Source organism: Octodon degus, unplaced genomic scaffold (genome assembly GCF_000260255.1).
Source record: "Octodon degus isolate 3935 unplaced genomic scaffold, OctDeg1.0 scaffold00038, whole genome shotgun sequence".
In the NCBI taxonomy this organism is placed as follows: Eukaryota; Metazoa; Chordata; class Mammalia; order Rodentia; family Octodontidae; genus Octodon; species Octodon degus.
The window spans coordinates 4,675,824-4,696,865 of NW_004524614.1; the positions used below are offsets into that span (position 1 = coordinate 4,675,824).

The 21,042-nt window shown below is 38.1% G+C and overlaps 1 protein-coding gene across 1 annotated transcript; it reads left to right on the top strand.

Moving 5' to 3' along the window:
- On the top strand, window positions 1-1,462 carry Polr1d (RNA polymerase I subunit D). Its single transcript, XM_004631047.1, has 2 exons — window positions 1-95; window positions 896-1,462. Exons 1-2 carry the CDS (start codon window positions 70-72, stop codon window positions 1,269-1,271), a joined length of 402 nt encoding a protein of 133 aa, XP_004631104.1. The 5' UTR covers window positions 1-69; the 3' UTR covers window positions 1,272-1,462.
- The last annotated feature ends 19,580 nt before the right edge of the window (window positions 1,463-21,042 follow it).

Sequence of the window (21,042 nt, forward strand, 5' to 3'; positions counted from 1 at the left end):
GCGTTTCGCGACATGGGACGGAGCCTCCGAGCCGCCTGCACAGCTTAAGGATTCTGAAGCCGCTCTGCGATGGAAGAGGACCAGGAGCTAGAGAGGTAACGGCGGAAGAGAGCGGGGCGGACGGGCCACGCCGAGCCAGGGAGCGGGTGGCAGAGGCGCATGCGGCCGTTCCAGGCCGCAGCGGCCTTGCTCGGAGCCCGAGAGGAGGGGTGCGAGCGGGGCCTGTTTGGGAAGTGCGGGGAGGAGACGTGGACGTGTTTACCAGGTGATCCCCAAGTCCCAGTTGGAACCGCACCGTGTGAAGTCACAGTTTCTGAGCGCTGGTGCTGGTGTGGGGAGGCAGGCCTCACTCACACTCTTCTAGGGCTCTCCACCCTCAGTGCAGACTGCTCAGAAAGCGCTAAGCATTTTCTTCCTTCGGCTAAACTCATTTCACACTTTCCGCTTCCCACTTTCCTTACCTCTTTTGAATGGAAACCATAGTTGGGCCTGCACGTTGATTAATTGGTAGTCAGTTTTTATATTAAAGCTGTTCTTTTACGCCTTTCAGATCCCTTTCATCTTGCAGCAGGTCCCACCCTAGTCCTACCCTAATTGTATCCCATTCACGTGACTGTCTAAATAGTATTTTTTCATGCATTTAAGTTTGTGTTTTTCTAAGAAGATTTTTCTTGTGGGAAATGTGGGTGGTCAAGTGGAGTAAGGAGAAACTAGAGGCAGTAAGTTAAGTATTTATGGTTAAAAGATGTAGAGGCAGGACAATGAGAGGCCGACTGTTCCGTGTAACTGGGGTGGATCGATGTGTTGCAATTTCAGTATAGTAAATGGGGGGGGGGAAGCTAGTTACAAAACAATATTCAGTATGATCTCATTTTTATAAAAAATGTGTGTGTAGAAAAATATCTGGATTGAAGACCTCAATGGCTGAAGGCGAGAGGAAGACAGCCCTGGAAATGGTCCAGGCAGCTGGAACAGATAGACACTGTGTGACATTTGTATTGCACGAGGAGGACCATACCCTAGGAAATTCTCTGCGGTACATGATCATGAAGAATCCGGAAGTGGAATTTTGTGGTTACACTACGACCCATCCTTCAGAGAGCAAAATTAATTTGCGCATTCAGACTCGAGGTGCTCTTCCAGCTGTTGAGCCATTTCAGAGAGGCCTGAGTGAACTCATGAATGTCTGCCAACATGTGCTTGCCAAGTTTGAGGCCAGCATAAAGGACTATAAGGAGCAAAATGCAACCAGAAATGAATCTACATTTTAGTCCCTTATTCAGGATACAAGGAGGATCCTTTCAGATATTCTATTCATGATTGTGCAGACTTCAGAATTAGAAACGTTGATATGCTTTGTCCTTTAGCAAGGTGTGATATTAGCTATTGACTCATTACAGCTGTTTGAGTCCCAGCAAGAACTTGTATATTTGTCTAATAAATTCCCTGTTTTGCTTAAACTTTTTTGAGTGGTTTCTGTTCCTTGCAGCCAATTTTCAGTGATGCCCACCCCACTCAATTGAAAGTGAGGAAACTGCAATGAAATCGAATCAGTCATGGGAATTGAAAACATCTTTTCTGTCTGGTTGGGGTTGTAGAGAAAAGGAAAAGTGCACTGGAAAATAACCCAGTAGATTATAGTTGGTTGAAAAAGAAAATTGGGATGGGTACTTGGCCTGGTAGATTATTTAGTAATAAAAATGACTTCCTATGATTGGTTGATTTAAGTGTGGGAAATAATTTCTTTTTTCTTTTCTTTTTTTGTGGTCCCAGGACATTTAAATAGCCACTGAGCTATCTCCCTGGCCCAAAAATAATTTAAGAGAGCCATTTGAATTCAGGGTTTTCGGAGGTACTAGGCAGTATCAAGCTCCATCTTGATAGCATTTATAAGTATCAGTTTACTGCTTAAATTTCTAGACACAAATGAAATATTTAGTCATGACCTGAGTAAGCCAAGAAATTTTATTTTATAAGGAAAAAGCAAGGGAATCAGATAACATTTCTAGTCCTTAGGTGAGTGTCAAAGTATAACCACATAGAAGCACTATCTTTAAGAGAAAGGACAATGAGAAATATTCTAAGTGTAGAAATTACATTTTTGGAAGATTGAAATATTACTGAATCATATCTAAGAGCAATCCTACCTACCTTTCCAACCTAGTCCCACAACTATCTTATCCTACTGTGGCTTACCTGGCCTTAAACATAAACAACAGACCTCTGAATGAAGGCCCCTGAAGTTTGGGGCCTTTATTGATCCTATTCCCTCTTTCTGGTACAATTACAAATTAAAACAGTTTGGATACTTCCATGTGCTTTCATTACACTGTTTTCTGATCTATATAGTTACTATACTGTTGGTAGGACTTAAATGTTGTCCCTCCACTATATCATCTTGCTCAGTAGTGTGAACCAAATAATATAACAGCTGACAAGTATATGACACAGTAAATAAATTTGCATGTTTGTAGCATATTAGGCAGGGAGAAGAGCCTGACCTGTGGAATAATGTCGGTAGTTAAAGCAGTCACCCAAATTGACCTGTTCTAGCTTTCCACAAAGCCTACATTCTTATATGCATTTAACTTAAAAACATGAGGTAATCCTCGCTCTCATGGAGGGGGAACATTAAACCAGTTCTAATTCTCTGAAAGAACCAAGTACAGGGGCAAGATAGAAAACATGGGAGGAATCTGCTTTAGGCGCACAATTTAAGGAAGGTCTTTCCAGAGATTACAGAAGAAGTAAGCTGGACAGTACAGGGGGAAAATGCATTCTGGAGAGATAACATGCAAAAGTCCAGAAGCAGAAAACATGATTTGAAGAATTAAAAGTATTTTTAAAAAGATTTGCATGTTTGTAACATAGGAGGCAAGGAAGACTGACCTCGATGCAGTAGAAAGAGCTGAGGTGTTCAGGTGGCTTAACTGTATATACAGTGTAAGTGATGTATTACTTTGTAGGGGAGATGTGACTTAGGACATTCAGAGTAGAAACAAACCAGTTCAAGTGACATGGAAGAGTGATAAGCTAATTACAGGGAAAAGAGGGTGGATTTGAGGTATTTTAGAACTGTGTAAATTGAATTGATAAATGTGAGGAATTGTGTATTGAAGATGAGGCAATAGATAACGCCTACCTAAATTTGAGGCCCAGTTACTGAAATAAGAAAGTGTAAAGGGTAAAATAGAATGGAAGGTGGAAAAAGGTGATAAGAGTATTGTCAGTGTATATGTAAGGTGCAGGCTATGGAAGAGATCTAAGCTAGAGATGAACTTTTGTTGAGTCTTGCCATGAGATGATACAAATCCATAAAGTTGGTAAGTGGCAAAGAAGTAGGCTAATAAGTGCTGGACAACTTAAGTACTAAGAATAGGTAAGATGGTGGTAGGAAAGTTTTGAAAGAATAGATTTGTAAACTTTCAAAATGGGAAGAGTGATGCTGAATGAGTCATACAAGCACCAAAAAATAGCTGGAGTGCCTAAGCATAAAAATTTTAACGTGCTTTATGCAGAGAAACATCTTGGGAGTATACCAATAAGAAGACACATAAGAACATTTTTTTTTTCAGTTAATCTGATAGCTATGCTTTTTTTTTTTTTTTTTTTTTTTTTTTTTTTTTGACACATAAGAACATTAAAAAAGTAGGTTTAGGTTGGAGCAGGGATAAGGAAACATGAAAGTCATGGGGCCAGGATGAAAAATATTCTCCAAGGGTGATGAAAATTCTGGAAAATAATAGTGTAGGGGCATTAGCACTGGAAGACGTAAGGAACCCCAGAAAGAGTGGAAAAGTATCAAAACCTGTTATCTGCTCTAACAGTTGCCTAGGTAGGAAAAGTAAACAAAGGGGCCGTGGAGATAGCTCAGTAGAATAAGCACTTGGCAAGCGCAGGGTCCTGAGTTCAATCCCCAGGCCCGCAAAAAAAAAAAAAGAATAGTAAACAGCACCATTTGGAGTTTAATTCTTCTGAACCAAGGCCTGTCAAAGAGATATAAACAAAGTTCAGTTAGTGGACATAAGGTGTAAGACAATGGTAGTACTGAAATAACAAGTAGCAGTCCGTGTGGGAAATGCACCTAATTGTGACCACCACCACATTTCATGGCATAATTGCACATAATTTATTGTCATTGATCATGGTTTGGTTTAGGGTGGCCGTAAATGATGCTTTTACAAAACACATACAGCAGGCAAATAGGTGAAAAGAAAAAGCTGAAGGCAGAGCAGGTAGGATAATGAAGAGTAGAAGGAACCATTGCATAAAGACTACAGACTAAAGGAAGGCTGAATTGGTATAAGGAAAGGCTAGGTAAGAGAAATGGATTTAAGTCAATTATTTATATAAGTTGAAAAGGGTCACATGATTAGTGTCTGATTTGTTCCCTAATAGTGTGTAACTCAAACCATGCAGTATTAATGATTCAGGATCAGAAATACTAGTCAGCTGTAAAGTACTATGCCTTTTAAAAAGTCAATTATTAAATAATATGATTACATACCAAAAGCTTTTAATATATAATAACTCCGAGCACTTGCTACTGTTTTCTATTTTCAAAAGTGCTTTACAAACTGGTTATTTTTAAATTGTGTATATCTAACATCTAAGTGCTATAATCACAATACCTCAGAGGATCATGCAGAATCTTTATAGAGATTAAAAGATAACTACATAAAGTGATACGTTTAGTGTTGACTCTGTGTGCAGCATTTCAAGAAATATAAAAGCATATAAAGTTTCATAGCCCACAGTTCACCCTTTTCATTTTCTTAAGCATGTTAAGAAGATTATAATCTGCTATAAACTGGCGAAATAGCTCTAGATTAAAGCGCCTGGTTGCCAGAGGTTCGATCCCTGGGGCCTGCCATGCCGGCCCCGCCCCTGGGGCACGCTGAAAGGACAATTGAGACTGGGTGTGGTGGTGCGCGCCTATAATCCCAGCTCTTGGGGCTGTAAACAGGTGGATCACTATGAGTCCAATCTAGTAGACCCTGAACACCATCTCTCCATCCCCATCTAGTAGTGTAGACCCTTCCCTAAAATACTAATGGTAATCTCTACTATATACTTTTTTAGTTAGCATAATTTAGACTTAGATCTTTTTTTAATACCCTTCAAACTGAGCTCCCAGAAAATTTGCCCAAATCTAACAGTATACTTTCAGTATGCCTATGAATATGTCAGATCTAGCCCTCTTCTGCTCAAATTCTGAATGTTGATTTTTCTTTTGCTAAACTTTAACTGTCCTACTACAGTACCCATTTTTTCAGTAATTAAATTCTTCCCAATTCTAGGTTATGCAACCTCAAATTGTTTATATACTAACATCATAGTCCTGAGAAATAGTGAAAGTAAGAGACTATGAATCTGTCCTAAAATCTTGGAGGTTGGGACAGGACAAATGAGTTGTATGCATGAAAAGATAAATTGTATCTACAGTGAAATATCCCAATATGCATGTGAGTAGAATGAAAATACAGGAGAAATATTAGAGGAGTGGTTGTCACATAAGCACTCTCACTGATGATAGCTACTGTCCTTGGTGTTGAGGAGAGCAAACAAGACAGGCATGGTCTGCTTTCCTGGGACTCAAGGTGTTCTAGTAAAAAAAGTACTCCAGGATAAATGGATTTCCATAATGCAAAAGAGCTATTAAAGATATTTAAACTAGCAAATGCCATAAAGTTTTAGTTTTTCATCTCACACTTATGTGTGGAATGGTGGGTGGAAGGGAACTTTGGAAGACAACCGTGTGTTAGGTGTCATTTGTAATCATGCAAGAGTGATGTAAAGGCGTAGTTGCAGGAATGGAAATTAAAAATTAGATACAGAACATTGCTGAAACAGAAAGTAAGAGACAGATTCTATGTAGAAGTAAAGGTACTTCTACATAGACAAGGTTGAAAATGATTCCAGTGATATTTGGAGCCCCATATCCATCTTCATTTGCCCTTGGCTTTCTTGTTATTCCCTTACAATCAAAACCAGCAAGGCAGGATTTACCATCTTCTCTTCCCCAGCCTGAACTAATAAGGAGTCTTTAGATTCAACTATCCTTACTTACCTCCTTCTTCACCCTGTCAGAATAATTCCCATCTTTTACAGTGATGACAATGTGGAGGTACAGATGTGAAAATTGGGGATGGAGAGATGGTGCAGAAGGACTCTTGCTGTGGTTTGTTTTTCATAAAGTTGCTCTCTTCTAAAGAACATTTTATTCATTTGTTCTGTAAATATTATTGAGCAAATACCATACTACATGGAGGGATAGTATAAGGACCAGGGATACAGCAGGGAACAAGTTGGCCCTTACAGCTTAGTTTCTAAAGGCAGAGATAGAAAACAAACTAATGGGTAAAATATTCAGTGCACTTTCAGGAGGTGATATAAGCAGGGAGTAAACGAACAATGGCCAAGAGGAGAAGGCACTGAGATTGAGTAAAGTCTTTCTGCGAAGCTGTTAGCAAAGAAATAAGCGAGACTAAGGATAAGCCCAGCATTTAAAAAAAAAAAAAAAAAAAAAGATGAACTTAAATTAGCAATGAGAAAACAAGATTATGAACCTTTTGAAGGAATACGTTTTATAGTTAAGATTTGTGTGTGTGTGTGTCGTGTCTGAATTTATCATTTAACTGATCTACGTATGCATTTCTCTACTGATTAAAGAATATTGAGTTACCAGGTGAAACAGTAGGATATGAAGTGTAATGTAGTTGTTCCTCATTGGTTGAGATATGTGGTTGTAGTGGGTGGATTTTTTTTTTTTATTGGAGTCTTTTGGGGGAGTATTTTTGAGAAAAGAAGTACAGTCACACTGATGTCTTCCCAAGAAATGGTTCCTAGGCTTCCTCAGATAGCAAATCTGAGGATATTCAAGTCACTGTTAGAAATGCAATAGTATTTGCATTGGACCTATGCATATCCTCCTGTATACTTTAAATCGTCTCTAGATGATTTATTTCATCTCCTACAATGTGAATGCTATGTGAGTAGATGTTATATTGCTTAAGAAATAGCAGTGTAGACACAGTTATTTTTTCCCACCCATGTTGGTTCAGTCCATGCTTGTGGAACTAACATATGGAGGGTGGACTATATACCTTTCTTGGGCGGAGTTGATGTATGTGGGATCCTGGATAATGTCAGTATAAATAACAGAGGTACTATATTACAGAAGTTAAGAGCTGTTAGCATCTCTATTGGGTTTTAGTCAGGCTCTATATGATTAAACTGTGTGACCTTAAACATTTTTAACTATGCTTGACCTCTTAAAGTCTCCCCATCTGTAAGATTAAGATAACTGTACTACTGTAGAGGGCTGTTGTAACTATTGATTTAGTTAACCCATTTAAAATACTTAGGACAGGGCTGGGGAGATTATTCAGTGGCTGCCTGGCAAGTGCAAGGGTCCAAGTTTGATCCCGGTACTGCATGCTGCACTGGCCAGGTGCCAGCCTGAAACCGGGAGACAGGAAGATCACTATGAATCTGAACTGTGTAGGGAGAACCTATATCATAAATAATTAATTAATTAAAAGACTTAGGACAATATGTGGCTCATATTGCATGCTCTGTTAGTGTTAACTATAAATGCCATGTTTATGTTATTTATATCCAACAAGCTGATTGCTGTGTATTTCTCAGTGAAAACTAAAAACTTTAGCAGCTTCTGTGGTTTTTTGATTTCCTTTAGTCCAAGTCAGCACTATAATATGGTTTTAAGGACCCCTGAATAGTAAATCCCCAGTCTGTTACAGCTTTTAAGAAAAATATTTTCAAATACAATTCCTATTAACAGAATATAGCTAAGAATCAAAGATAAATGGATTATGTTTCTCCTCTTTTCAAAAAGAAATTAAGATTTCTGGAACATTAATAATCTTCCCTGAGCTTCAAGTTAGAGAAGGAGAAACAAGTTTTACAGCAGATAAGTGCCTGGTTAAATGCCAGGTATTTGGAATGTTGGTAGAAAGCCAGGGCTCCATGTAGGTCAGTGAGCATAAACCTGCATAAAATGTACTACATTGATATTTTCTCTAGGAATTTTTATTCTTCAACAAATTTCTTGCTTGTTATGCAGGACTCATAGCATATGTCAAAAAGAAAAGCTGCCCTGATGCTTTTCTGAATTTTACCTTTCTGACCTGGGTCAAACTTGGAGGGAAAAAATGTAGGCTATGAATGAACCAGTTCTACTAACAGGACTCCAAGAGAAAATCAAACTGCCTGGAGCATCTAATCAGGGAAAGATTGGACCGGTTTGTCCTAAACAACTGTTTTGGATTGAGTTTGTTTTCTTCTTTTTCTTTTTCCTTTTTTTTTTTTTTAGCAAAGAAAGGTTTATTTAGCTCACAGTTTGTGCAGGTTTCAATCTATACTCAGCTGGCTCCGAGGTAGAGCAGCACATGGCAGAGGGCAGCAGTTCATGATGGCAGAAAACATCAAGAGGGAGAGGGAGAGGGGAGCGGGAGCGCTTTTTTTGTGTGTGTGGCCGGCTCAGCCCACCCCAGGGGTGGGTGGGGCTGGCATGGTATGTGGTAGCAGGAATAGAACCGCGTACCTGCGCTTTGCCTAAGCTTGCCTAAATAGGCGCTTTAGTCCGCTGAGCTATCTCACTGGCCCTCTTCCTCTTTTTCAGTGGTACAAGAACTTACTTTCTCTCAAGGGACCTCTTGCCAGTCAATATTGTATAGAGTTAGAGGATAGGGCATCTGAAGTTGGAGAGCCTAGTGGCTCCAAGACTTCCAAGTATGTGATTATAGGTGAGTGACTTTCTTTCTGAGCCTCCAGTTTCCTTATCTGCAAATACAGGTTAGTTAGAACACTTGTATAATGTTGTTATTGTGAATAATAAATGAAATAAAACACTTAGGGCAATTCCTCATGTACTTATATATTCAGAGATTAGCTATTAATATTGTTTTGTTGGTTGTGGTTCAGGTGAGTTAGTGGTGGTTAAAACAATGGTGTTCACAATATTGGTTTGTCTTGTCATCTCTTAGAATTCTTGAGGGCTTGCTTTCACGAGGTGTCCCAGTCTGTCCACACTGTCACCTGTGACTATCTGCCACTCTGGCTATCTCACTTCTTCCATATATGCTTAACTTCTTCCCCTTTTAGGACTTTGGCCCTTGTTCTTACGTGAAATTTTCTTTCCTTACATCATCACATACCTTGCTTCTTTCTAAGGTCTTTTGCTCAAAGGAAACATCTTTGACCAATGTGTTAGGTACCTATTGCTGCATACCAAATTACCCCAAAACCTAGAGCCTGAAACAATGAAGATTTCCCAGTTTCTGTGAATCAGAAATATGAGTGGAGCTTAACTAGGTGATTCTAACTCAGAATCTCTGATAAGGCAGCAATCCAGGTATCATCTAGATTACAGCTTTAAAGCTTGCACAGAGGAAGATCACCCCTACACTCGCTCACATGGGAGAGCGAGGAGAACCATGCATTGAGAACCGACTTCTCCCCAAAGCAAGTAATCTAAGAGTTAGAAAGAGAACTGAAGGCTGAAGTCAGTGTTACATCCCATCACTTCGCTTGATTCTGTTTTTCATGAATTAGTATGTTCAGCCCACACAAGGGGAAGGGAGTTACTCAAGAGTCTGACTACCAGGAAGAGGAAACTATAGGACCATTTTAGGAGCCTTTCTTAAAGCTGCCTTTAATCAGCCTTCTTCAAATAATATGTGCAACCCAGATAGAAAGCTCCATCACTTTATCTTCTTTCCTTATTTCCTCATAGCTTTCATTATTGAGCAATAATATGTTATATTCCGATTTGTTTATTGTCTAACACCACTTAAACACAAATTTTCTAAGAGCAAGGGCCTTGTTCTTGCATGCCTCTATCCCCAGGCCCTAAAACTGGGTCTCACACACACACACACAGTATGCTTTTGTTAACATGTATTCAGTGAATGAATGAACACATGCATGATTGAATATCTGTACAGTATCTTCAGGGAGGGAAAACTGCAGAGAAGGACTTTTGTGCACTCGTAAGCAAACACTTGTGAACTCAAGAGAGCCAGCATAATATTTAATAAGCTTCAAGAAGATAGAAAATTCTTGAATCCTTCTTGGTGCCATGCCTATCTCTGGCTGCAGTGAAAAGAAGAGCTAGAGTAACAAGCATCAGAAAAATCCTCAGTAAAGGTGATTGTACTTTGTATTCCATTTCTTTTACAGTTTCTCTGTCCTTAAGAGCCTTTGGCACTGCCATTCTTCTCAGATTTATCCCTTGCTCCATCTGTTATCTTTTCTTATGTTAGTCTAAAATGAAAGGGTATTTCCCATTTGAAGTTGATCAAAGGGTGTTTTTATTTTGCCATACTAATGTGGGAGAGTGATTCAGATTTTCCTTGGCTCTTGTTCCCTCAGAACTCTTATGGAGCAAGAGTTGTAATATTATTGTCTTGAGTACCATGAGATTGAATTTAAAGGGTTTGATTCTAAGGCATGCTGCTTTGTCAGTGCCAAATACTATATCCATTTACTAACCAGCTGTCTCAAAGTCATTTATTATAAATAGCATTGCTTTGGAAATGTATAGAATGCGTCTATTTTTTTTTTTTTTTTCCAGCAGCTACTTAAGGTTTTACTGAGTTTCAGGTACTAGAGTTGCAGAAATAAATCTCATTTGACTCCTACTAGCACAGAGTTAACAATCTGGTGGGGCAAAAGAGTTATGTATTATTAAAGTCCTGAAAGGCATTATTTCTTCTAACTTTCGTACCTTGTTTTGTTTTGACACAGGGTGTTGCTATATAGTTCAGGCTGGTTTTGCACTCACTATGTAGCTCAGCCTGGCCTTGAACTTTTGGTGATCCTTCTGCCTCAGTCTCCTGAGTGCTAGGATTACAGTCATGCACACAATGCCTAGCTTTTACCTCTTTTTAAGTTGTGGCTCCTGAGGACTAGAGATGTGGCTTAGTGGTAGACCTCTTCTCTTGCCTTGCATGCACAAGGCCTTGGGTTACAGCACTGCTGCCACCAAAAATTTAAAAAAAAAAAAAAAAGTAAATTACAACCTCTTCACCTGTACTTTTTCTCTATAGCACTTACTACTTGAATATTTATTGTTTATTTATTTATTTATTTCATATGTTCTTCCTTCCCCACTCTGTATCTTATAATACATCATAACATAAATTCCACAAGAACAGAAATTTTTCTTTAAATATTCACAGATTATACATAGTCCGTGAAACAGTGTCTGACCCTTAGAAAATGATCAAAAATATCAAATGAATGAATAGAAGATGGCCCTTGTATTTTTCTCATTAAATAGCCCCAACTTGAAAGGCCAAAATAACTATTTTATAAGCTTTGAGTTGAAAACTATGAAGTTGTGATTGTATGTCTTTAGCTGTATAGTCTGTTAAATGTAGAGACTGGGCCTGACCAGGAGGAATCAGACCTAGGAGTTAATTGAGGCAAAAGGTGATGCCACAGAAATAGCCTGTAACCAAGCAGATCTGACTAATGTTGCCAGGCAGGGGACTACAGAATTCACCTGAGAAGAAAAGAACTGGGCACATCATCTATCTATGTCTGAGGAGTCAGGACTTTGAGTTTGGAAGGCAAAGTGAGTGCTTTGCACATTAGTGAAAACTCACCAAGGCATACAGCGTTGGTTTTGTGAGTACCTGCTCCACTTTATGCACCTATGAACTCAGAGTTGGTGAATTCACAACCATAATATTTCCAAAAATGAAATTGAATGTGGTGAATTAATGTAAGTTACTTAAGTTTTGTTTCTGCCCTTGCTTTGTGAAATGGACTTTCCTTAACTTTTGTGGAAAATTGTCAGGCATCTCAGTCTTCATATGGCCTAAAACATGAAAACAAACCAAAAAATCTACTAGAACATTCTATAATTGACATCTGTTGTGCTATTTTTATCACATTTACTCCACAATTAAGATAAACAGATTATTTTCCTTCTCTCTTTTTTTTTCTTCTTCTTTTTTAGACAAGATCTCGCTCTGCTCAGGCTGGCCTTGAGCTCATTTTGTAGCTCAGGCTGGTCTCGAACTTGCAGTGGTTGGCCTGCCTCAGCCTTCCAAAAAGCGCTAGGATTACAGGCGTACACCACCATGCCCAGCTCAAGATGAACAGATTCTTATAGTTTTTCCTCGGGTCCTCAAGAGTTGGTCCGCAACTGTTTATTTCTCAATATATTTGGTAAGTTTTATAGGATCACAGAATGAATTTTGACTGAATCTCAGAGTTTATAGAACATACATCATTGAGATTCCTCAAGTTATTTTAGACTGTGGTTTGCTTGCTGACACTGTTCTGTGTAGTTAAGTGTAAATCCTGGTGTTTATAATACTTGGTAGGGTTTTCTTAAAAAGTCATTTATATAAAATAGAAGATGAAGCTTCCATTATCACTACATTCACTAAATATGAGGAAGAGAATATAATCATGTCCTCTGTCAAAGTAAAAGCTGGATTCATGCTCTGCAACAGGCTATGTAATCTAAGCCTTCCAGACACAGTGCTGGGGGCCAGGGAGATGGCTCAGTGGAATAAGCACTTCTCTGGCAAGTTCAAGGGCCTGAGTTCAATCCCCGGTTCCGCAAAATAAAAAAAAAAGAAAAGAAAAAAGAAAGGTCAGACAGTGCTGGAAACTTTTTATTTATTAATTTGTTTATATGGTAAAGGTCATACTTTGTCTTTAAGTAAATGGCAAAAATAGGGATTCTGAGGGCTTTTGATTAGAAATTTCTGAAAGTGTCTGTCTGTGTAAGTGTCAGGCTCTAGGTGTGTCACTCTCCGCTGCCCAGACTTGTAGCAAGCAAGGAGAGGATTCCCTTCCTATTTGCTTGTCCTAATAGGTCTCTCCCCATCTGAGCTGTGTGCCTTAGAACAAGCCAGTACATGAGAAAGCACTGGGCTGTTCCTAGCCAAAAACAGATGGCCTGACAGCCACATAGCTCTGACTATAAAGTGAGAGGACTGATTCAAATGGGAAAACCAGTTTAATGTTCCTTCAAGACAGATGTGTTTTTCTTATTTATATTTTTTTATTTTTCTTAGTAAATGTTTGCAGTACATAATGATTACATTCATCATGAAGAGTTGATACATGCATATAACACCTACTAATTCTTTTCGTACCCCTTTCTCCTTTCTCTTCCTTCCATCTCTTGGTGTTTTTCACATTTACAGAGAAGTTAAGTAACCAGCATGAGGTTACTAAGAGGTCTAATGAGTAAAGAGGAACCCAGGACTGACTACCTGGCTCTCAGCTCACTTTTCAGTAGCCATGATGCTACCTGTGTTGCCTTCCTCAGAGTCAGAGGAAAACTAGGCTTTGAACAATTAGGTTTGAGAGACAAAACTGTAACCTAGTAATCCTTTAATCTTTGATTATTGTAAAGTTGAGGCTGAAACATGTTGGAAGTGGGGCTGTTTAGTATACATTTTAGCCATGATAAAGAGTTGGTAAGTTAGAAAATATCTGTTAAAAAAACACGATATGGGTTTACTAATGTTTAGTTTGTGAAAAGGTTATTTTTCCATATTAAATTTGTTGGCATTATGGTTAAGTTGGCATCTTAACTTATTCATCTATGTTGGGCAAAGGTACCACTTGTATATCCTTAAAAATATGGAAAATATCATCATGGATTGAATAAAACAAAGATATGTGTTAGTTAATAGGTTTTTGGATATGGAGTCAGAGGCTTGATGTTGTAGTCAGCTGGGTGACCTTAACATATCAGCCTTTCTAAGCTTTAGTTACCCAACCAATAAAAGGGGAACAATAAGGCCCACAGCTTTTCTGAGTGTCAATGAAATAATATTTATTCTGTAAATCATTATGCACTTGTAAAATGTTTTTAACATAAATATACAGCTTTTAATACTACAAAATGGTTAGGTAAAAATTGTTAAGATAATACCTCATAGGAACTCTAAAATAGGGAAATGTCCCTGTTTTACAGATCCTGTAGATCTGTGACCTTGGATGTCTATGAGTTAAGTGGCTGAACTGGAATTCATTCTTTTGCCTCTGTATTGTGATTTTTCATTTTCTTGAGGTGATTTACACATGTCCTGCACTGCAAAGTGAAAACTGTGTGATCCTTCTTCAAAAAGCATCTAGAGATGTGTGAGGGACTACTCAAGTCTGAATTTTTCAGATGCAAAATTCTACTCTGCAGCTTATGTGTTACAGAATATAATTATGGACATATCATAGCCTTGGAATAGCATTAATGTTGGTACTTGTGGTACCCTCTAAAGGTAATGACCCTGGGCTAAAATGCTGTAATTATAGTGTATCCCCTCATAATTGCTTTGTAGGCTGGCTGTAGTATGCCATCTTAGGCTGTGAAGTAAAAGAAGAAATATTACTGATTATTTTGAGTTAAAATTTCAAAAACAAAAATATCAGATAATTATTTAGCTTTAGATAAGTTAACTTCTCAAAACCATAATTTCTTTGGCTCCATATGACAAAGTTAAATTAGTTACCTCTAACACTAACACATGGGAAACTTTCATGTTTATATAATTTTTAAAAATCTTTTATTTATTTGAACTACACAGCTCGAATTCATAGTGATCTTCCTGGCTCAGCCTCCTCAGCACTGGGATTACAGGCATGCACCACCATTCAGGCTGGCTCAGTATGTCCTAGAGACAGGGCCAGAGCAGCATGTGGTACCAGGCATCGAACCACAGTCCCTGCACTTACCAGGCAGGCACTTAGACTGCTGAGCTATCTCCCAGGCCCCATCATGTTATATTTTTTAAAATATACTATTTTACTTAATCGGTCTTTATCTGAACATTTTTATCCACTTTGGAGGTTTTTTTTTTTTCTGGTTTTTATAAAGAGCCTTATTAGTACTGAAATTTGAACCTGTCTGAAAACACTACATATACAGGAATTAATATAGCAGTTGCCCATATGGCTTAATTTCTCTCAAGCAGATATAAAAAGTGAATTGCAAATTTGAGGTTATTAATGTTTCAGGTCAAATGTGAAAAGATAATCCTAAGCATTTGTAAAATACAATATCCTTAAAAAAAAAACAAACAAACAAAAAAAACAATGTCCTTTTTTGTAAGCATAAGAGTATATTAGACTTTGGGAGGAAGCCAAATTAATAGTTTGTATAATCAGCATGTTTTGTGTCTCAATTTTACTTTGCAGTCTCAACTGCATACCTTTTATATTTTTAACTTTATTTTAAACTTTATTAATCTTGCTCTATCCAGTTGAACTACAGCTGATATTCCATCCCTCAGGATGTTTTGTGTTTCAATAGTAGATGAGCTGATTCTAGTATGCACAGCTATTTAAAGCATAGCATTAATAAAGGACAGGAGAAAGTTGTACTTAGGGTTTTAATATCTTGTAAAATAAGTCCCTGTGGGGCTGGGGAGATGGCTCAGTGGAATAAGTGCTTCCTTGGCAAGCGCAATGGTCTGAGTTCAATCCTCAGTTCCGGAAAAAAAAAAAAAAGTCCCTGAATAATAAACTGTTGCCTTAGAGTTTGCTAACTCTTGCTGTCTTACATCTGTTTTTTGATGCTGATGACCCTGCATAGTATGATGTATACATAAAAGCTGGATTAACTAGTTATGGAACTTTCTATGCTTTAGGCTCTTCTCCTCTAGAAATTAGTCTTCGTGAACTGACTCCTTCCCTTTATTTATCTCTGCAACCTTTCTAGTGATTCTCCAGTATCATTGAATTCATCACCTGTAAGAATGTGTTTACATTGTGGCAGAGCTTGAAAACTTCAGCCCTCTAAGAAGGAAACCTCTCTCGGGCCTTCGAAAGCAAATGTGAAACTTTAGTTGCACAGTTGTGCAGTTTGGCAGACTTTTTGTAGGCTACCTCCGTTTAGTATTTGAACTTTGATAAAGAGTCTGCTCAAAGATATTGTGCTCTCAAAGTTAAATTTGTGTATGTGTTTAACTGCTTAATTCTACTTACTGCTACGCAGAGGAAATGGAAGGGGTTTTCCCCCCAAAGCATTCATAAGTGTATTAACTAAGATGTTTTCTTAATTGTGAAATGGAATTTGCAGTTGCCTTATCTTACATAATTTCATTGCTAATGTCAGGTGCAATAAATTGGCACCTGAAAAACAACTTGAAATTTAATACCATGGAATTTAGTCAAGAATTTGCCAGGCATAGTGGCATATATCTGCAATCCCAGCACTCAGAAGACTGAGGCAGGAGGATTCCCATGATTTTGAGGCCAGCCTGGATTATATAAGTAAGTTTGAGGCCAGCCTGTACTACATAAGATCCTGCCGCCAAAAAAAATTCTAAGAATGTGTTGATTTAAAAAAAAATTTTTTTGCTGTTTAGTTTTTTTTTTTTTTAATGTATTTAGTATAGGTTCTACAGGGTTTCACTACACAAATTGAACTCCTCGTGATTCTCCTGTTTTCAGCCTCCAAAGCACTGGGATTACAGGTGTGCAACACCACGCCCAGTCTCAGTTGTCATCTCAGTTTGCCCAGGGGATGGGGCTGGCAAGGCAGGCCTGGGATCTAACTGCTGGCCCCTATGTCTGATTAGTTTTAATTATTTTCAAAAATAGGTTGGTGTACTTAATTCTTAATATAGAAAAAGTTGTCTTACTTTTTTTTTTTTTTTTGTATTTTAGGGAAGGGTCTACAGGGTGTTCAGGGTGTCACTACTAGATTGGACTCATAGTGATCTGCCTGTCTACAGCCTCCCAAGAGCTGGGATTAAGGCATGTGCCACCATATCCAGCTTGGCCAGGGGCAGGGCTGGCGCAGCAGGCCCCAGGAGTCCCTGGCCCCTGCACCTGTTTGCAGTGGCTTTCATCCACTGAGCTATTTGTCTGGCCCTATAACTGTACTTTTAAAAATAAATCTCTCCCTGCCAGTTTCCTAGAGGAAATTACCATCTCTCAAGCAGTGTTGTTACCTAGTATAAGAGACAGAAAATGCCTAGTGGTCAGGTGAGAGCAGGTCTTGAGGTCTACATGACAAAAGGAGCCCACACTTGCTCTAGAGCTTCTATACTTTCAATTGTTGTGACTCTTTGCCTTCTCTTCCCCCTAACACCAGACTACTGGGCACTGAGGTACCAGGATAGACAATGAACTTATGTTGGTAACCATAGAGTGTAGCCTTGTCTTCATCCTTTCTTCTTGTGTTTCACTGGGCTTTTTTTTTAATTTGTTTTTTCTGGTAGCAGGTTTTAATGAATATTCTTTGTGATTGATTTAAGACAGGATCTCCCTTTGCAGTTCAGTAGTGCAGGCTGGCCTAGCACTCACAGGGATCCTCCTGAGTGCTGCTCCCTGTCTGAGCCCCGGTGCCACGCTCTGCACACCCCGGACATCAGACATAAACCCATCCAAGGGTTTGATCCGGCACTGGGACACAAGGAGGTGGCCTGCCTGAGGCAGGTCTTGCTGGGCCTAGCATCCTTGGGTAACACCATGTGCATTGTCGCCTACAGATCTCTAAAATTTTTTTTTTTAATGGAAACAAAAGATTTATAAGTGGGAAGGGGAGAAGGGTTGAAAGGAGGGTAGGGAAACAGGAGAAAAACAAGTTATATCATGTACCAGTACAAATCCTTTATGATGAATTGATCATTATGCATATCTAAACTGTACCAATGCAATATAATTTTTAAAAAAGATCAAAGTGGACATCAGAAAATGAAAAGATAGTTCCAAAAGTGATATACAGACAACACAATCCCAATCAAAATACTAGTAACATTACTCACAGGATTAGAGAAAACACACACACACACACACACACACACACACACACACACGGATTAGCAAAAACAGTCCTGAAATTCGTATGGTACCAGAAAAGACCAGAATAGCAAAAGCAATCCTTGGCAACAAGAACAAAGCAGGAGGTATCACAATCTTGAACTTCAAGTTATACTAACAAAGCTACGGAAATAAAAACAGCATGGTATTGTCCAAAAAATAAACAAACAACAAAAAGACATGTGGATCGATGAAATGGAATGAAGGATGCAGAAACACCTCCAGGCACACTCAGCTACTTGATCTTTGACAGGGGGACCAAAAACTTTCATTGGAGGGAAGACAGCTTCTTTAACAAATGGTGCTAGGAAAACTGGTTATCTGTACACAAAACATTGAATCTAGACCCATATCCCTCACCATATACTAAAATTCACTGTAGATTGAAGATCTAAATGTTATAATAGAAACACATGCTGGAAGATAAAAATAGATACACTCTTGGAGACATAGATATAGGTGAGGACGACTTTCTGGACAGAGCCCCAGTTAAACAAGAAAGAGCATCAAGATTCAACTAATGGGATAACCAATTTAAAAACTTATGCACAGCAAAGGAAATAGCCAACAAAGTGAAGAAACAACCTACAGAACAGAAAAAAAATATTGACAGTTATTCCTCAAACAGAGGACTAAGTATCTAAAATATGTAAGAACAAAAAAGACTGGCAAATATGAAAGACCCAGTTAAAATGGGCAACTCAAATATATAGACACTTATTGGAAGAAGTATAAATGGTTAATAAATACATGAAATATTTTCAAAATCTCTGGTATCAGAGGAATGCAAATTAAAATGTTGCTGGGAGTATACATGACCACAACCATTATGGAAATCAGTATGGAGATTTCTTAAAATTGAAAACAAATTTATTTGACCCAACCATTCCTCTAAGTATCTTCCTGAAAGAGTTAAAGACATATTACAGTAATACATGTATGACCGTGTTTATAGCAGCTCAGCTCATAATAGCCAAATCTTGGAAATGGCCAATATGTTTGTAAATAGATGAATGGGTAAAATGTAGTCTTTACACACAATAGAATGCTACTGTGCCATGAAGACAGATAAACTTGAGTCGTTTGTAGGAAAATGGATGCACCTGGAGACCATGTTAAGTGAAATAAGTCAGATACACAAGCTTAAATATCATGTGGTTTTTCTTATGTGAGAAACCCAAAATATAAATAAAGCACAAAACAAAAGATAGTAAATGGGGGACCAAGAGTTGGAGGGGGCAGGAAGAAGAGGATAAGGGGATGAACAAAGAATTGTAATATATTGTATAATGTTGCATCTTCACATGGGGAATATTATGTAATACAAATTAACTCTTAAAACAATTTTTAGAGAAAATAAAACGATTAAAATATCCTATGCATGCTGAAAATTTCATCTTCAATTTATTTATTTATTTTTGTGGAACTGGGGATTGAACTCAGGTCCTTGCGCTTGCCAGGAAAGCACTTATTCTACTGAGCCATCGCCCCTGCCCTCCTTGGGGCTTTTAGCTCATCATAAAATTTATAATCATTGCTGATTCAGACCTTGAAATCTAAACGCATTGGGTATCTTGTTTTCTAGCTGATTCCTGCAACCTTAGCATGACTGAAGGAAGCAACTCCAGCAGGCTGACCTGACTTTGCTGAATAGGCTGTTCTCAGGGCTGGGATCCAGAAACTCTGGAGCATTGTTTAGGACAGTCTACAGAGAGCTAAAGATCATTTGTACAAAATAAAGCTCTTTTAGGATTAAGAGAATGGTTTGCAGTCCAAGCTTTCAGCGAGGTGGTTTTCCTGGTATGTGGTATGTTTATCAAAAGACTATGAGCCAAACTTCTGCTCTCATTAAAGAAGGCTGTGAAGGCAAACTTTACAGACTTTGCATTATTATATTTTGTTCTGAACAATTTCTGTGATTTTTTTCATGTTATTATTTTAAACAACTACTTGGTAATAATTTTGAGTTTCATTTTGTGTGTCTGCTTTTTCACCTTCTGCTGTTTTTTCTTGTCCTTTATTAACCCATTTATGCCAAAGATTAATTTTTTTTTGTTTTTGCATGAAATTCATATATTACCTAGAAAACATCAAGAAACAAGAATTTGAGGATAACATAATTATGTTCCATTGTTATGGGTCTTCCAAAAATGAATCACTAGGCATTGAAAAATTAAATCCTCACAGCTGCCAAACTAGCTTTCTTCTGCTTGGATATTGGCTCCATCCACACCCATCTCTCTAGACTTTAAATTCTTTTTTCTTTTCCAGTTTTCTTTTGTTCTTCAAAGCATCTGTACCCTTGAAGAAAAAACAAAATGCTTTTTACTAAATAAAAGAGCTCAGTAATTATGTTGACCTTATATTCTCTGTCTGGATTTATTTCTCCCAACAAGCATTTCAGTAAGGTACATTACATGTAATTTTATTTTTATTTTTATTATTATTTAATGTATTTGGTACAGTTCTCACTACACAGCTCAGACTTGTAGTGATCCTCCTGTTTTCAGCCTCCCCAGCACTGGGATTACAGCTGGGTGCCACCACACCCAGGGTCTGTAGCAGGCTCAGTGTGCCTGGGGGAAGGGCCAGCACAGTATGTGGTGCTAGGGATCAAACCCCAGTCCCTTCGCTGAACTGTCTTGTCTGCTCTACATGTATTTTTAAACCTAACAATTGGCATATCAAACAGATCTGTTGTCTCTGGTATTATATAATTTATGGGTTTTTCTATTTAGAGTTTATTATTTCCCAAGCAACCTTACTGCCACTGCCCCACAAGGCATTTTTAGTAAAAATTGCTTTTCTTCATAATTTATAAGAGATTTCCCCCTACACACTTACTCATCATAATAAAAACTAAAAATTAATCATTGCATTATTTATGTAAGAACTTAAGAATAAAAAAATACCTGTACCAATTATATGAAATAAGAGAATGATTTTAGAGGCTAAACAAAGGTAATTTTCTCAGATTGGTAGTTATTAATTTTTAAATATGAAGCCTTCCTGGGGTTTTCAGGCAGCCCTGGAGAATCAAACTCCTCAATGTGGCAGGAAGAAGTCCAGCTCTTTGGTCATATACTGTTTCCTAGTATGTCCTAATATTTGATGACACTAAGGATATGTAGAATTGATGAGCTTCTGTCTAAATTTGGCCACTGTAGGGCACTGCTCAACCTAGAACCTATGACCATTCAGTTCTCTCATCACATTTACTTG

Coding starts and splice junctions, on each gene's coding strand:
- Polr1d (XM_004631047.1), top strand. CDS start 70: ATGGAAGAGGACCAGGAGCTAGAGAG. Junction 96..895: donor GAGGACCAGGAGCTAGAGAG/GTAACGGCGGAA, acceptor ATGTGTGTGTAG/AAAAATATCTGGATTGAAGA.